At 43.3% G+C, this 17,601-nt stretch overlaps 1 protein-coding gene across 5 annotated transcripts; it reads right to left on the bottom strand.

The window, feature by feature from the left end:
• Positions 1-267: 267 nt before the first annotated feature.
• Positions 268-17,425, bottom strand: LOC146391993 (centrosome and spindle pole-associated protein 1-like). Of its 5 annotated transcripts, XM_084939940.1 has the most exons (29): positions 17,222-17,425; positions 16,591-16,766; positions 16,346-16,418; positions 16,102-16,205; positions 14,576-14,644; positions 13,039-13,301; positions 12,870-12,961; positions 12,627-12,723; positions 12,460-12,517; positions 12,105-12,373; positions 10,804-10,922; positions 10,530-10,671; positions 10,190-10,301; positions 9,815-9,853; positions 9,050-9,197; positions 8,831-8,959; positions 8,485-8,597; positions 8,228-8,377; positions 7,041-7,184; positions 5,537-5,650; positions 4,945-5,011; positions 4,599-4,725; positions 2,294-2,433; positions 2,074-2,202; positions 1,927-1,967; positions 1,761-1,821; positions 1,227-1,336; positions 1,004-1,151; positions 268-691 (listed from the first exon to the last, which is right to left on the bottom strand). In XM_084939940.1, the coding sequence occupies exons 2-29, from the start codon at positions 16,693-16,695 to the stop codon at positions 534-536; spliced, it is 3,321 nt and encodes a 1,106-aa protein (XP_084796066.1). In that variant the 5' UTR covers positions 16,696-16,766; positions 17,222-17,425; the 3' UTR covers positions 268-533. The 5 variants fall into 5 exon arrangements, with proteins under 5 accessions (XP_084796066.1, XP_084796049.1, XP_084796043.1 ...); XM_084939923.1 differs by lacking the exon at positions 9,815-9,853 and having other exon boundaries at positions 16,319-16,418; positions 16,591-16,717; positions 17,222-17,424; XM_084939917.1 differs by lacking the exon at positions 9,815-9,853 and having other exon boundaries at positions 16,319-16,418; positions 17,222-17,422.
• Positions 17,426-17,601: the final 176 nt, after the last annotated feature.

The following is a 17,601-nucleotide window of genomic DNA, read 5'->3' as shown; positions in this document are numbered from 1 at the left end:
AAATAGTATTGCATTTGAAATTCCAGTGTTGCGACATTGCTGTCCTAATGACTTGATGCTACTTTGTGTGACTTGGCATATGTAATTCCCATTTAAATGCAGCAGTGAATTCTTAATTTAGCCATGCAATATGAATGAAAAGGGAGAAAACTGAACCTTTGAATAATTGAGGGAAAATTGTTGACATGAACATAAATTACAGGCATAGAGCAATTTGCTTTAGCGATGAGATGTCTTGTAAAAGAAAGCAAACCAAAACACAGTACATAAAAGTAAAATATAATTTATTTAAAAATATATTCAATAAAACAATAATTTACATGTAAAAGAACACAAAGGTTCCCACACTGGATTACAACTGTGAGGTTTCAACAGAAACAAAAAGAGAAACATCTTTTCCTTGACAGTAACTTACATTTATCTTTAATCAAAGCAATAAATTAAAACCAACTTTGAACTCTGCATGTCTCAACTTTGGATTGAGACATGCTGTCAAAATCAGAAGGACTCTCCAAATCTTAGGAGACAAGGTGCTACGTTGCCAGCCGCTCCCTTCTGATCGCACGGTCTAAACACTTCAGCGTGTCTGATGTTTCTGGCCGTATCCAGCGATCGGTTTCTATAGAGCCCTGACGATTATGAAGAGAAAACTGCGGAGGCGATTCGTCGTCGTCAGACAGATCCAGCCGTGCTGAAGAAAAACAGGTGAACACAGAAAACACACATCTTCACTGTGTAATTAACAAGCTGGGAACGGGCGGCTACAATGCATGCTTTATATAAGAACAAATATTTGCTAAATATTGATGGTTTGCAGGTTTACGTGAACGATGCTGTACTTACTGAATCGAGCAAACTTCAAACCCATTAAAAATCCTAATGCAGAATTTTATAATGATCGATATATTAGACCCCGAGCTTCATATTCCTGATGATCGGCAATGCTGGTCTGGGCTTTTATACAACGAGAAACATATTTACACAAAAAAATATGAAGTCGTACCAGCTGTGTTGCCACGACGACTGAGAGCCTGATGACCCGTCCTGCTCCGGTTTCCCCATTCCCCATCCTCATTCTGCCGCTGTCTGGTAACGGCGTGGCCGGAGTAATCATCATGATGACCAACAGGGTGGCCAGAAGCAGCTCGCTCCTGAAAAAAGTTAAAACTTCAGCAAATAAACTTCGTGTTTGACCAGGACTCGCGGATGGTTTTTAGGAAGAATACCTGTGGGCGCTGTGACTGTCTGGAAAGCCTCCTCCTCTCCCGGGCCGACAGCTGACGAGTCTTCTCGGGTTCTGGGGTTTGCAGCACTGACGAGCCATCGCCCAGAGGGTCTTAACACACACAACCAAAGTCAGTCATTTCAAACATCGCCGCAACTTTTTATGTGATCCTCGTCACTTAAAGCATCCTCGACATTAAAAAGTTCCAGATGTCATTTTGCAGTATACAGTTTGGCCCCGCTGAAATAAACTTTCTCAATAATTTGAAAAGCTAGATACATTCAGGTGTGCGTCATACTTCTCCAGCATGAGCTAAACAACACAAACATGAGACACAACCACCAGGAGGTAAATTATGTTTGTGATCCAGAGAACAAACGATGTCAGTACTGTAACAGCTCAAAGAATTCGGGACGGCTGTCTGCCATGAAGACTCGGGTCTTGTGAAGTCAGTGAAACGCCTGCAGCTCTGTGACTCAAAAGGAGAATGTGGATTTCACCAGCAGTAAAATGCTTTTATTCCAGCATGTCTTACCAATGAAAGCACTCTCTGACTCCAGCAGAGAACCTCTTGCAGATCCCCTGGTCTCGCTCCTCTGAAATACACACAGCTCTTTTCACAGTTCCACTCTAATAACTACAAGCTGGTGGATACGGTACAAATCACAGGATTTTTGTGCAGCTTAAACATTATTTCTCACCAGTAGATCATTTTGCTGTGGTGGGGACAGGTCGAAATAATCTGCAACACAAGTAGGATATTCTTTATTATCAACAATGGATGGCACTTTGGACCTGCTGTTGAAAAGTAATAACAGGGTAAAAAAATAATTGAAATATAGTCTGACCGTCCTGGACCGTAGACCTCTGGCTGCTCAACTGGTGATATGAATCCCTGTAGTCCCGCCTCCGTCTGCTGGTCCCACCTACTTCCTCTAGTTTAGGATCTTCGCTGGAGCCCAACCTCGATTCTTCATCTACCACATTAGAAGTAAATGTAAACAAATAATAGTGAAGTAATGTTGTTATTAATAGCGTACAGTCAACACTTTGAGATCACTGTGTTACCTCTGTACTTGAGCTGAAGGGAGTCGTGGATTCGTAACAAATTTCGTGGCTCTGTATATCTGGAGTTAGGCCTACGAACTGGAGCCTGGAGCCTCAGCCTGGCCATATCAAACACATCCACCACAGCACGCTCGCGATACCTGGAGGAATGGAAACAGGTGTACGCACAGAAATATCAGTTTCTGTGGAAGAGCAGAGCAGTCTTTTGTCTGAGTTTGGCTTGTTCTGGTAGACAATGCCGAGGATCAACGATGGTCAAAGCGATAAGCAGGTCGCCAAGCTTTTTAGCTCATTTCCATGATTGAGTCATTCAGCTACATGCAGTCTGCCTCGCTGTAATTTCATGTTGCATCTCCACATATACCAACACAAACATGTCTGGATGTTTATGCTCGCGTGTGCAGAGTGGCACACTGACTCATTATGATCAAATGAGAGACGAGATGGAGGTTATTTCTGACTGCTGGTTTGATTTTTAAATTATAACTCAATAAGTCTGCACTTGCACAGATGCTTGTTTATTTCATCTCCTCAACTCCCACCCACCCCACCGCCCACCGGCTGCTTCTGTCAGTGGGAAACTTGTGTGTGGGGACAGTACAATGAAGAATGAGAAGACAGACAGGTGAGACACTGTAAACATACAAAATCAGACTGTACAAGCACAGCTATACAAAGCATTAACAGCCACTTGCATCTCTTCAAGAGGTTGTTAACGTAAATACCCAGGCAGCCAATCACATCAGAAAGGGAAGGAAAGGTGGTTTAGGTCACTTTGAACATTGAATAGCTGTTGGTGCCAGACAAACTGCTCTCAGTATTTCAGTAACTGCTCATCTGCTAGAATTTTCCCACACAAGCGGGAACCAATCAGCTAAGTAAAGACAAACGACAGTCCATCATTACTTTAAGAACTGAAGGTCAGTCAGTGCGGAAAACTGCTAAAACTTTGAATGTGTCCCCAAGTGCAGTCGCAAAAACCATCAAGCTCTACAATGAAACTGTCTCACATGAGGACGCCCCAGGAAAGGAAGACCAAGAGTCCCTCTGCTGCTGAGGATACATTCATCCGAGTCACCAGCCTCAGAAAACACAAGTTAACAGCAGCTCAGATTAGAGCCCAGATAGATGCCACACAGAGCTCCAGTAGCAGACACATCTCTACATCAGCTGTTCAGAGGAGCCTTTATGGTCAAATAGCTGCTAAGAAACAACAACTAAGGAAAAGTAACAAGCAGAAGAGATTTGTTTGGACCAAGACAAACACCAGGAGTGGACATTAGACCAGTGGACATCTGTGCTTTGGTCTGATGAGTCCAAATTTGAGCTCTTTGGTTCCATTCGCCGTGTCTTTGTGCGACACAGAAAGGTGAACGTTGGTCTCTACATGCATGGTTCCCACTGTGAAGCATGGAGGAGGTGGTGATGGTGTGGGGGGGCTTTGCTGGTGACACCTTTGGGGATTTACTCAGAATTGAAGGCACACTGAAGCAGCATGGCTACCACAGCATCCAGTAGCAACATGCCATCCCATCAAGTTTGCATTTACTTGGACCATCATTTATTTTTCAACAGCACAATGACCCCAAACACACCTCCAGGCTGTGTGACCGAGAAGGTGAGTGCTGGAGTGCTGGCGCCTGATGGCCTGGCCTCCACAGTCACCTGACCTAAACCCAGTGCAGATGGTTTGGGATGAGATGGAGCGCAGAGTGAAGGAAAAAGGACCGACAAGTGCTCAGCATCTCTGGGAACTCCTTCAAGACTGTTGGAAAACCATTTCAGGTGACGACCTCATGAAGCTCATGGAGAGAACGCCAAGAGTGAGCAAAGCTGTAAGCAAAGCAAAGGGCGGCTGCTTTGAAGAATCTAAAATATCTCACAATTTTTTATTTACTACATAATTCCATGTGCTCATTCATAGCTTCAGTGAGAATCTGCAACATAAACAGTCATGAAAATAAAACCATTAAATAAGAAGGTGTGACGAAACTTTTACTGGTATTGTAGCTCAATGTGAATGATGGTGTGTATTAAACACTCAGTTTCACTTGCTAACTTCACTCTTCTCCATGTCTTTCTGAAGGACCAACAACAGCACAACTGACAACATGAAAGCAAAAGCCTGCAAAGCTGCTCGTCGACAAACACACAGAAGAACATTTTTGGTGGTTACAATATGAAACATCTAAGTATGCAATGTGCATTAACTGATGCACAGCTACATCCAATATGAAGTCCGGTAAATGTATATGCATCCATTAGTATGCCAAAGGTTACAGCATGAGTGATGAATGTGTTTTACCTGTTATTCAGAGGAGAGTCTAAATCCTCCCAATCCGCCTGCTGCAGGTCACCCTCCAGGCGTTTTTGTTCATTGCGGAGCTGCCGACGCAATGCTGACAGCTCACTGAACAGATCGCAACGGTCTCCTAAAACACACACAGTCTATAGCTGATACAGTGTTTTCAATATCATTACCCTTCCCAGCACCAGCAAAACGTAAAGAAACACAGCCGAGTCGATGTGTAAGAAAGGACGGATCACTCTAAGTGTCAAAGAAAATTTAACACTGTTTATGGGAGACTGAGCCCAACACAAAGATCCTGCAGATATGATCAGAGGCATCTATGTTTGCTCTCACACCGTACCTGCAGCTCGCAACTGGTTCCTACAAGCAGGGACGGGAGGGGACTGCAGACCGGACAGAGACCGCTCCTTAAAAAGAAAAAGATTAATTCACAAAGGATTTTAGCAGAAAATATTCTATTACAGAGAACTTAATTAAACGTTTTCTAACTTTTAAATAAACTGGACCAAGAAAAGTCTTAAAAACAGTGCAGATATAGTAGCCTGTGTTTAAGCCTTTCAAATATTAAATACAAAACACTGCTGGTAACATTCTGTCGTTGACTCTTGGGTCACTTTGACTTTAATGCCTTTCACATCATCATTCATCACAGTACAGATGTGATCTGTGCAAACACTTGTAGAAAAGACTTGTTGCAGGTAGTTAGCACCGGATAACTGTGACCTGAGTAACTCTGAAAAGCTATGCATAAGAGACACGAAATAAATGTGTACATGTGCAACAGACTGACACAGAAAGTGTTACTCAGTAACATTAGCATAACAACTTTTACAAAAAACCTCTGGGTGCATTCAACCCTCAAACATGTTCACATAAGATAAACCAACCTCAAGATGCTGTCAGACTAATGGAAGTGAGTGAAAGAGACTTACAGACGATGGGACTGAAGAGTGTTGGCTGTCAGCAGTGGGAGGTCTGGGGGTATACTGGTGAAGGCCACGTTTCTTCTGCAGAGTGGGGATTGGAGGTGAGGGTTCCCTGTGGACCTGAAGACACACAGCTTGTGATTTACTACATAAAACTTTAAAATACTACAGTTAATATAAGCCAACTGATTATTTGAAATTTATTGTTCAGAATATTTGGAAGTTATTCCACACAGCCAAGAAGGGTATAGCAGTGTAGCTACAAGAGAAGATGTTTATAGTGTTCTACTGTTAATAGTATTTTGGTGCTTTGAGAATATCATGACTGAAGTGATCTGAACTGAGTGAGAGTGTCCTGAGTGGAATCAGCGACGGCCATTTTCATCTTGAAAGCTAATCAAAGGAAAGGAATTAAAAGAAGCAGCTGTCGTTCAGGAGGTAGGTGGCCCAGTAACCACAGGGCTGACAGGCTTGTCCATCTGTCAGAGTGTCCTTGGACAAAACATTGAACCCCAACTAATTGCTCCCAGTGCTCACACCAGCACCGTGCACGGTAGCTCAACTCCGCTGGTGTGGGAATGGATAAACCAAATAGTGGCACTGTTTGGTCTTTGGATCAAACTAATGAAGGGGTGTCTTCAAATAATTCAAGTGAACACACAGACACATACAGTATGTTGGTGGTCAGCTGGTCACTGGTTACAGTCTTTGTAGTTATGTGTGTCTTGAAATATGAAACATAAATACAACACCCGAGCAGACATTTGGTCACATGGAGGACGATGACTTTTATTCCTGAACATCAGATGTCTGCTTCGCATCTCATACTTCTGTTCCTTGTACAAACTGACTTTAACCCTGACAGTACTGCAAATTGTGTTTCACAATAAGTGTAAACAGTTAACAAAAGTGAGCAATAGAGTTCATTTTGTTCATCTGGACTCGGGGAGATCCAACCTCGAGGATCGCGTCCCTCAAAACAAAGACCAGTATAGTAACTGGACTGGTATTTACCGTTCTGCTCAACTTAAACACTCAAAGCACTTTCTCAATCACCCAATCTATCCGTGCCTGAGCACTTTCCAACACACACAAACACCTGAGATACTAACCCCGGGGTTCAAGTGCCAAAGCATTGAAAACCGAACAACTTCTGGCTGAGCAGATGGCTCAACACAGAAGAGCTACCTCATCACGCCAGGACCAGCTCATAGTGACTCCGTCTCTGTCCAGGTGTATAAGTTCATCACTGAAGCAGGATCACAGAGTCACGGAGACCATTTATGTGAAAAGGGAATGACCGTCTCTGACCCACAGACGGGGCTAAAATGTATCTTTCACCATGTTACAATCCTGTGATTTCAGCCATTCCCCAGCTTTCTGTGATCAGTACTCTTAGTGATTAATGATTGGGACAATTTGCTTTCTGGGATTTTGTTACCTGGATTATTAAGTAGGCATCAAGTCAAACGATGGACAGCGTGACACAGCTGTACATCTGTGAACTGACCTCCTCCACCCGTGCCTGTCTCTCCATCTCATACTGTCTCCTCAGTATCGCACTCTCCTTCTCCTCTGCTTCCTTCTTTATCCTCTCAGCTTCCTTCTTCCTCTGTTCAGCGAGCTGAATCAGCTCCTCATTCTTGGCCTTTTGCTGAGAGAAAGAAAAAATATTAGAGGAAGTACACAAGACAAAGATTTAGGGAAATGAGAAAGACTTGCAATGTGTTATAATTAGAGACCATCACAACATCCGCAATCCCCAGCAACATGATTTACAGTCCAACCTGTGTGCACTCGTTACTACATGCGTGTTCACTCTGTAGGGGTTGACCAACACCCATCTCTGGACTCAACCCTGATTTTAAATTCAGCTACACATCTGCACAGGTTCATGACTACATCTTGCACAGAAAAGATCGGTCGACAGACAGGCATAAAAACACCTGCCAAAGTACTCAAAGTGACTTTGGCTACGTTCACACTGCAGGTCTTAATGCTTAAATCCAATTTTTCTGTCTGCTTGTTCACACTACAAATAAAATGCGACAGCAAACGCGCTCTAGTGTGAACGCTCAAAGCGGCCGCATGCGCAAAAGAAGACGCCATACACAACGCGCTCTGTTTAGACCCAGAGCAAACAGTATTGTTTGACTGATGGCCTTAATATAAAGACTTCGGACTTTACGTTTCCCAATTTTGCTTTAAGTTATAAAGTTATTTTGTTATTTACATTTGGCCTAATAATGATCCTTATTGCTGTTTTAGAGCAGCGCTGCTTCAAAGGATAGCTGCAGATTTGTCAGAATCTGCAGATTATACAGTACAAATAAAATGTTCACGTTTCTCCAACGTTGTCTTCCCAACAGTTTCACTGGATGTCCAGGAAGCGTTCGCGATGTCTTCTCCGGAGCTGATAATTGGCATCTGTCTCGTGTCAGTGACGTAAAAGACGGATTTAATGCGACATGACCATCAAACAGCAGTCGCTTTCTAAAACATCGGATATGTATCGGATTCAGGACCACGTACGAAAGTGACCCAGGTTGGATTTGTGCCGTTCACACTGTCACACCATGATCGGATATGGGTCGCATGGGGTCAGAAAAGTCGGATTTGATGCGCTTTCGCCTGCAGTGTGAACGTAGCCTAAGTCAGAGATGAAGCCTTTCTATCCGTCAGATTTTAGCTTCTCACCTCCATTTCCTTTCGTTTCTTCCTCTCTTGCTCCTCCTCGTACTCCCTCTGGATGCGAGCCCGCTGCTCTGCCAGCCTCTTCTCCTCCTTCTCTTCCTCCAGCCTGATTCGTTCTCTCTCCTCTGCCCTTTTACGCATTTTCTCCTCGATCTGCAAACAAATGCAGGCTGATAAAGAACTAAATCAGCGATTTTCAACAAGACAGCGTAGCATATAATACCGACGGGAGAAATGCCCCCAGCTGCGTAGCCTTTTACCTGCTGTTTGAGGTAAGCTTTGTACTTGTCCTGCTCCTGGAGCTGTTGCTCTGTGGGCTGGCTGGCAAATACTTTGCCCCTGGCAAACTGTGGGGTTTGTACATGGGTGAAACCTACAAAACATGAAACCGATCTTTCAAAATAAACGTATCAGTCTCAATGCTGTTGTTTCTGGATATTCTGATATGCTACTGGGTGGAGATGCCAGTTTCTGAACATTGAAGTAACAGCCAGTTTCAGCCTGTTTTCTTTGTGTTTTATGGCTGTGGTGTCAACAATAATCTGATAGCAAACAAAAGCTAAATAAAGCAAAGTTATATTTCTAGTGGTATGGATGCCACACTACCAGAAACCCTCTCATTGGGGTCCAGGTGCTCAGTCCGGCTGGCTGCCACAGCAGCTGTGGCTCTCCTCTGCCGCTGCTCCGGGTTGCTGTACGCCTCCTCGTTCAGCTTGTGCATCTGACTGAGATCAGCTGCAGAGTCAGGCAGGCTAAGTTAGAACAGCTCCTCTGAATTCGTAACATGCTGCATACTATAAAAAGACGGTACACAGCGGGACATACCAATGAGATTTCCAGTGCTGTCCCTCAGCGGCGCTCCTCCTCCACCTCTCCCCCAGGGCTGGTGGTTCTTCATGTCAGCCTCCAGCTGAGCCTCGTAACGCTCCCTGTCCTCCCTCTCCTGACGCCTCCGCTCCTGTTGCTCCTGGATCTAACAAACAGTATTTCTCTGTTTATTCAACACTCATCAAATGTCAGCGATCAACAACAAGACACTGTGAATTGTTCTATTTTCACCACAACTATCTGTCCAATTGATGAAGACAGTAAGCCTCAGTGATGAATGTTACCACCGTTTTCTCATCAAATGTGTCAAGATGCCTATTATATAAATTCAAAAACATTTAAAAAACAAAACAAAAGTAAAACTGAATATCTTGTGTTGACTTCATTTGTTCCAATTTTCACATTTCAGCTCAGTTTATCAGAAGCTTTCAAACATGAGCTGCAAATATGGAACCAAAAAAAGCAGAAGAATTAAGTTATTACTGCACCAGAACGACAAGGAACCAAAGCACAGCGACGAACTACCTGGAAAACATTTTAGGGAGTCTGCAGTGATCTTGTATGCTAGAGAGAAGACCAGGGGAAAATGCACGCTAAGCAGATGGAAAGAGGATTTTCACAATAAAAGGGGTCAGGGTGGGATTTGGTTATGAAGTAACTGAACAGAGGAGGATCTCAGAATTACTTCTACAGCCAACTCGACTAATACATGAGAAGGATTTTTGATTCCAGATAACTTACAGGGAGCCTTATCTATTTTACCTTGCTGTAAAGCTCGCCGTTTCCACTCCTGGAAGCTTCCTGTCAACACATCACACACTAGGATGCAGTGAAATTTCATTACCTTCAACTCTCTACCAATACTGTGTTCAGCCAAATAACAAAGGAGGAGCCCAGCAACATCACCACCACAAACGTCCGTGATGGCCAAATTTATTCACCGTTAAATATCAACGGTGCTGAATGCTTCTCTGGTGATTTAAAGCCCCCCCCCCCCCTAATCATATAAATCAAATCCACATCCATCGACATCCTTAACGCTGTTGTTACTAGATTTGCTGTATCACGAGCACCAACAAAATTTTAGTTCTTTGGGTGGTGGCAGCACAAAGAAAAGGTTCCTTTTATCTCACCTACCTGTTGTTTCAGAGCATCCCTGTAGCTCAAAATCCTTTCCCTGGCTGATCTGGATCTCTCTGAGGGGAACATGTTGGCATGCGATGACCCAGTAGCCGTCTCGTTGCTGGGCCTGTTAGAGTAGTTGAGACCCGATGAGCACTTTGGTTGGTGTGTCTTACTACCATGTCTTACAGCAAACACAAACAGGAGTTAAAGCCACGTCCTTACCATTCTGTTGGAAACTAATGAGTTTACTTGGCCTGGGCAGGATTCACTAACATGATTGTGTGCGTGCAGGTATAACAGATATAATTACTGCCATCTTGGCTTCTAGAAAACTGTAAGAGTAGATATTTACTGCATAGGAGGCTCAGGAAAGCTGCTGCCACTGTGCTGGCTGTGAGGGCTGTGGTTACCAAGCTGGCTGGGCACGGCTTCCCCTGGCGGGACATTCCAGTAGGGCGTGGGAAAGCCAGCACCAGGAGCAGGCATGTGCCCGTCTGAAAGAAAATCAATCACATAATAAACTAAAAGTAGAACACCTGTCTAATATACCAATTATACTCGGATCAGGTTTTGTAATGTAGACCAGAAAGTGTTTTTACTCCCATGTAACAGAGACCCGGACTTACAGTAGGCCATGTTTGGATCAAGCATGCTTCTGTTGGCGTAGTAGTGATGCGGCTCTACGTAGGGGCTTCTGTATGCATCACTCACTGAAGGCGGTGGGCGGGGATGAAACAGAGGATGTCTGGGGAGGAACCATTTCAAAACATGTGATTTGTAACTAAATAAATATTCAATCCTGAATGAATTTCTGGATTCAGCTGGGACTGGGACTAGTTAGTGTTTTTTTAAGTGTCTTTAAAGGGTTCATGAAGCCCTGCAACAGTTAATCAAAAGAGTTTCATTCTAGTTTCTCTTTAAGGTCCTTTTCATTAGCTGCAGTTAGGGCCGTGCGATATGACCAAAATCTCATATTTATCGTCCCGACAACGATATGTATCACAAAAATTTTATATTTTCTGTAAACTCTATGAATCTCAGGCAACTCGACTTGCAAAGTGTTTTCAGCTGGGCGTCGTGTACCTGGAGTTAAGTGTTACATAAGATGAAACGGCCGCAATTTTCTTTGTGAGTACTTATTACACGGCGTGCTGCGGGGAAAAGCCTGCTCTAAGGTTTTTGGGGGGGTTTTAGCACTCGACGGCTCTTTTTGGCCTCTCATCCGTAAACACTCTGCATACTATTTCACGTGATTCTGTTTATTTGGAAAAATCTCAAATCTTCAACTTTATTGTGAAAGGTTTATGTGGAAAATAAACATGTGGATGGTGGAGCCACGCGATCGTTGTTGCTAACGACAACGCATAAAAACAGTCGCTTGTCCGTCTGTAGTGTGGTTATATTAAATATAAGAAAAAGGGAGAACGTCAATAAATTCCACAGTAACCATCAAAATGATGGAAAAAACTGCCGTAAACAGTTTATTTTGCGACACCACGAAACAAACGATAGCGTATAATGTGAGACGATAGACGTTTTCATGTCGTCATCCGATATATATCTTTATATTGAACAACGTTAACTACAGTGTTTGTCAATTCTGCTGGATCCAGATTCTCAGCACACAAACACGTACTGGACACTGATTCCCAAAACAAAACGCTGTATTATCATTACTGTTTGATCTCACTGACATGAGCCATTATATACTGTTTACTCTTCCACAGCTGCATTCAGTTCATTTAAACATGTCCTGCAGCATGACATCATTGCTATTATTAACTGACTTCGTTATGAAAACGATGCAGACATATTTGGCTCCACTGTCAACCAACTTGCTGCTCAAGTGTTGCCTCCTGTCCTAATCTTAAGTGTTGCATTATGAAATCATTCAGACTGTAACTGATGTAAAGTTTCGTATTACTACCTAGGGATGTCCATGGACGTCACAGGGTTGGCAGGCTGGCTGTTGGGAGGCAGACCACCTCCACCTAAGCCCAGGGCAGAGCTATACTCCAGCAAAGGGGACGGGAAGGCCACGTGAGCCTGCTCGGGGGGAGGCATTTCCCTCTCTCTAGCACCAATCTTCTCGATGTCAGGTAGAGCACTTGATGATGATCTATCACCTGTGGTTACAGGATCTGACACCTGGGCACCTTTTCTTCTGCTCAGTCCAAACTGTCTGATTCGGTCCGGCTGGATAAAGAAACAGCTGATAAATATCCTGCACAGTGTAAACATTCTCAGAGTAAAGGAGAGTGGCTTATGAGCTGTAAGCTGACCTGTTTCTCAGGGTCATTTATTCCTGTTGCTGCGACTTTCAACTCGAAATATTTTTCCCTGAAACAAAAACTTGTATCCATTTCTGCAGCCACTGCAAGTCATAACTAAGTGCCTAAAGTGGTGAAATATTTAGGGCTTCTAGTGAGCACCATAAATAAAGACGCACCTCTTCTTGTTGCAGTGCTGCTCAGCTATCTGCTCCTGCAGCTCCTGGCGGTAGCGCTCCTTCCTCCTCTGCAAAGCCTCTCGTGTATCAGCTGTTCCTGAAAACACGGGACCGCATCTGAAACCTTGAATTCATTTTCCCAATTCTTTTTCACATTTAAAGGGTTCATAAGCTTGTAACTGTATGTTCAGCGGTTTTAACACAAATAATGTTTTTTGAGCTGCTCACGGGAAGTCTTTTTACCTATTAAAAGGCCAGTGGCAAACTCAGCATCTGCAGATTTGTTCCGCACTCTGGATGTCTGTCCATCTCTGGTAACACCAGCTGAATCTTCCCTAAACACACAAATAAAATGAGGGAGAAAGAAGTCACTATCTTTAACACTACTTTTATCATAAACAAAATCTTCTACCTGCCATCGGTCTTTGTAGGTCGTCTCTTCTCATAATTGCCATTAACTGCCATGCGTCTCGTGCCTTCAATCAGTTCCAGTTCATCTTTACACTCCTCTCCCTCCGACTCCTGGTCCGTTGGCCTCCCCAGCCTGTCTCGATGCCTGAAGAGCGCTGGCGACTGCCTCTCTTCATCCTCAGCTAGGCACAGAGGCCTGTGTAGCGTCCTGCTCTCCTCTGTTAGAGTGGCTACGTCCTTCTGTTCGAGCACAGACAGGCGTGGCTAGAGGACACACCATCATAACAAGGCAACATTGAAGAAATAAACAGAGATCACTAGAAAGAAAGAGGCTGCCTTTGTTCTGTCATCCATCCATCCACTTATCCTTTTCAGGGTCGCGGGGGGTGCTGGAGCCTATCCCAGCTATCATAAGGCACACCCAGGGTACACCCCGGACAGGTCGCCAGTCTGTCGCAGGGCTAACACACAGAGACAGACAACCATGCGCACTCACATTCACACCTATGGGCAATTTAGATTAATCAGTTAACCTAACCCAACAAGCTGCATGTCTTTGGACGGTGGGAGGAAGCCGGAGTACCCGGGGAGAACCCACACAAACACGGGGAGAACACGCAAACTCCACACAGAAAGACCCCGGCCTGATGGTGGAATTGAACTCAGGACCTTCTTGTGCGGCATGTGCGTGAACCACCGTGCTTGTTTTGTCATGTTAGATGAAATCAAGTACAGTAAGAAAGCTACTGTCTGATCTGACATCAGATGTTACAGTCTTTCAGTATCACATCAGAGTGGATTAATGGACTGTCGAGCTGTCACTACTGCATTTGTGCGAGTATCACTTGGAGTAGCGTGGTTTCAAAGTTTACAGCTTTAAATTGCTTATAAAGTTAGATGAAAGCCTTTATTGTTGCAACAGTTTACTCGATGTGTTTAGCTTTCTACGTCAATCGCTGATCTATTGTTTTAGCTTAGTTTTTAACTTTAGTCTTTACTGACATTCACATGGTGTTTGTGCACATGTTGAGGTGTCTCCATCTTTTATACACACACTGAAGCTCTGACCCAACAGAGTTGTACGTAGGAAGGAAAATGTCTGTTTGAGGTGTGACTGTACCAGCGACACATAGTGCCAGCAAGCAGACATTCTACTGCTGCATCCTGCATGTGAAAAAGGACAGCTTCAGCACTGCCACAACATGATCCTCCCAACAATCACATGTTGATTCATGCAGGATAATGGCTTATGTAACATCTGGTAACATCACAAGTAACCGTTCCACTAAGAGTCGCCCGGATTGAGAATCACTGATGAAAACACGTGTGGGCTCTTTCACAGTGCATCTTAACTGTGTTTATAGTCTTTTGTGTTTATAGTGTTTTGGTAAATAAAAGTGTTTTATTCCAAATGAACAAATGAGAAAATTCTTTTCAGCAGGACTGTTGTCATCTGCCATCCACTTTAGCAGCCATTCTGTTCGGCCAAGCATCTAATCTTTAAATATATTAAAATCATAAAACATTAAGGCATTTACCTTGACAGGCCTCCTGTTATTGAACTGGAGTAATGGTCCTGCAGTCTCAACACGTTCAAACTGGTTTTTCTGTAACATAAAATAAAAGCAGAGATGAAACAGGTGGTGTAAACCTAATGAGCAGACTGTAGCTAGAATCTAAAAACTGGCTTTGATGCTAGAGCTGCGACCTCAGGTGTACATATAGGTACAAAACAACGCAGATGTTTACAGTAGAGTGTGTAATATTTCATGTGTGTCACTGTATTACATGGAGAACAACTGAAACCTTTGTCTTATTTATACTTTATTAACACAGGGTTAGCAACATAAACAGGCCGAGCAGATGTTCAGTTGGGTTTCTATGTTTCTTATTCCTGACTGTCTTTCAATTGCCACACAGCTTTGTCATATTTGTGACACAGCATGACGAGCGCTTTATACAACATGCCTCATTCACCCAATGTGTCCAAGTTCTTTCTGTCTAACATCACATTCACACTTTGGAGGTTCAGTGGAATTCAGTATTTTGCCCAAAGGAAGACATCGAATCACCAACCGTCCGATTAGAGGATCTGTCCTACCTCCCGAGCCACCGCCACGGAAATCTGTCTGCAATCTCTCTCAGAACTATGTCTAAAAAAATGTAGTTTATTGAACAGTTTCTCACCAATAAACTGCAAAGAAACAATGCTCCATTTTATTCTAAATCCTATATCCAGCAAACCTTTCCACGATGGGGAGAAAACCCCCACTCAGCACAGTCACACACATCTAAAGGTGTGACCTGGTCAGGCAGTCAGTTGGTGAAATTTGCCTCCTTACTGGAGATTTATACTTAAGCGGGAAATTCATGATATTGCTACGTTGTAACCGCAAAACCAACTGAAACCCTACATTGTAACTAAAGTGCACCTCCTTGGAAATGTAACTACATGTCGAGGATCAATCTAAGGCCTCACAAATGTTAGCAAATTGCTAGAGGGGACTGATATAGGAATGGATGTGAGGATATGTACAAAGAAGTGGACAAACTCGAAAAAAAGGAAAATGACAAAGAGTGGGGAGCCAGGTGGGGGGAAAGTCCCAGCATTTTATTTGTAGCTATCGGCTGGCACCATGTATAAAACACAATCACAATGTACTTAACCCATAATGCAGCACACACAAGCATAAATGCCAGCAACAATTTCAGCCACTTACATCAGTAAAGTCTACAAAGATTCCCCACAGACGTCTAAGTCAGCCTCAGTGATGCTAGCAGCTCTCTTTAGGCTGTGATGATAGTGCTGGGTGAATTGTGGCAAACTGTGATGTTTGGGTCTACTAAACCCCAACAATTTATAGAATGGAAACAGTTTGATACCCGAAGAATTCTCAGAAAATGAAAAAGACATGTAATTTTTTTGTAAACCTGAGACAAGTGATAGCTAACTTGCAGCATAAAAGTATAAGTTTAGAATAAGGATCTGACACATATAGATTGAAAACTCAAACTCGCTACAGTGTCACACACACACATAAACAGGGCAGTGTGTGACAGTCACCTGAGTCATGTAGCGCCTGTAGTCCATACGAAGCTCGTGCTGCAGCCTCTGTTTCTTCCTCTCGTACTCCACACCAAGGGGGAGACCCACACTGCAGCTCTCCTCTGAAAACACATCAACATTTCATAGAGACAGAAGGTAAACAGTGTTATGCAAAACAAATCTCAAGTGACAAGTGAAATACTTAAATATTATTTAACTTAAAGTATGAACTGACGTGACAAATTGTGGCCAGGATCTATACCTCTTCCCTGTGCTTTTGACTTAGGAGGGATGTTCTCCTTAGCAGTAGACCCGTAGCCTCGGTAGGGTTTTGCCTGTCAGTCAGAAGGAAAAGAAGATCCACATTACTTCTTAGTTACAGCATATAACGGCAAAGAGGGCGGCTAAAGTTTAACTTCAATAAACTTCTTATTTGGTCTAAAACTGTGTTGTTTTTCAGATGTTTATCAAAAGGCCTGCCTTGAAAATTATCTATTTCTAACCCACCTTCATTTCCATGTATGGGGGGTCTTGTTCTAAACAGGCTTTATCCTCTGCCACCCTCGCCTTGCGTTCCCTGATGAAGTTCTCCAGCTCGTCGTCCATCTCCATCCGGTGAGGTTACACAACCGAGCTGGAAACAACAACTTAGTCCTGCTTACAGTGAGCTTACAGAGAGATCACTGCAGCGAGAACAAATGATAAAACTGTATGTTATACAGGGTTCAGTACGTCACGGCCGTCACTGATATGAACTGCAGCACACACCGGTTCGCGTGCAAGTCGGTTCTATCACTTTAATTTACTGTTGTCAGGCAACCGGCGTCAAGTTCCAGGCACAGATAGCATTAACCCGCTTAACTGTATTAGCTTAGCAATTAGCAATATAATAATGCAATTAGTATGTAGCATGGAAAGTGCTCGTAACTGTAACACCCAGAACGTGTTTGGTTCGTTTAAACCAACTTAAATTGCTAAGGTTCGCTTGCTTATTAGCTTTGACTAATGGAAAGCAAAGTAAAGCTAACAAAAGCACATGAAAGCTAATCTTAGCTAATGAGCACTTGGCTTCGAGCTGCTAGCGTTAGCTTTCTACTGGAACTCTGTACTGTTGTTATTAGAATTAAGTCAAACCTACCATTAGGTGGTGTATGATTGCGAGGCAGTGTTCGTTAGCTTGAAAAGGATGGCGGTGTCTTGAGCGATTGTATATCGCAAACAAATAGCAGTACTTCCGGTCGCAGGTGTCGAAATAAAATACTGTGTAGGAATACTTTGTGATGTGTCAGCTATCAGAAACCATTCAAATTTGAAACTATGTTGATGCGTCCGTGTTAATAGGAACATATTTGTTTTTTATTTGAGAATTCATCAAATCAAGTTTTCTCTGTATCTCCATTATAAGCTAGTTACAAAATTTCACAATCGTTCACATATCACAGGCTTTTCAATCTCATGTTCTCTAGCACATCGACACTATGGCTCTATCCCAAATTCAGGGTCTGCAGCCTTAAAGGT

Source organism: Perissodus microlepis, chromosome 2, assembly GCF_051167445.1.
Source record: "Perissodus microlepis isolate ML-2025 ecotype Zambia chromosome 2, ASM5116744v1, whole genome shotgun sequence".
NCBI classification, from domain to species: Eukaryota; Metazoa; Chordata; class Actinopteri; order Cichliformes; family Cichlidae; genus Perissodus; species Perissodus microlepis.
This window is presented reverse-complemented; position numbering and strand designations above follow the sequence as displayed.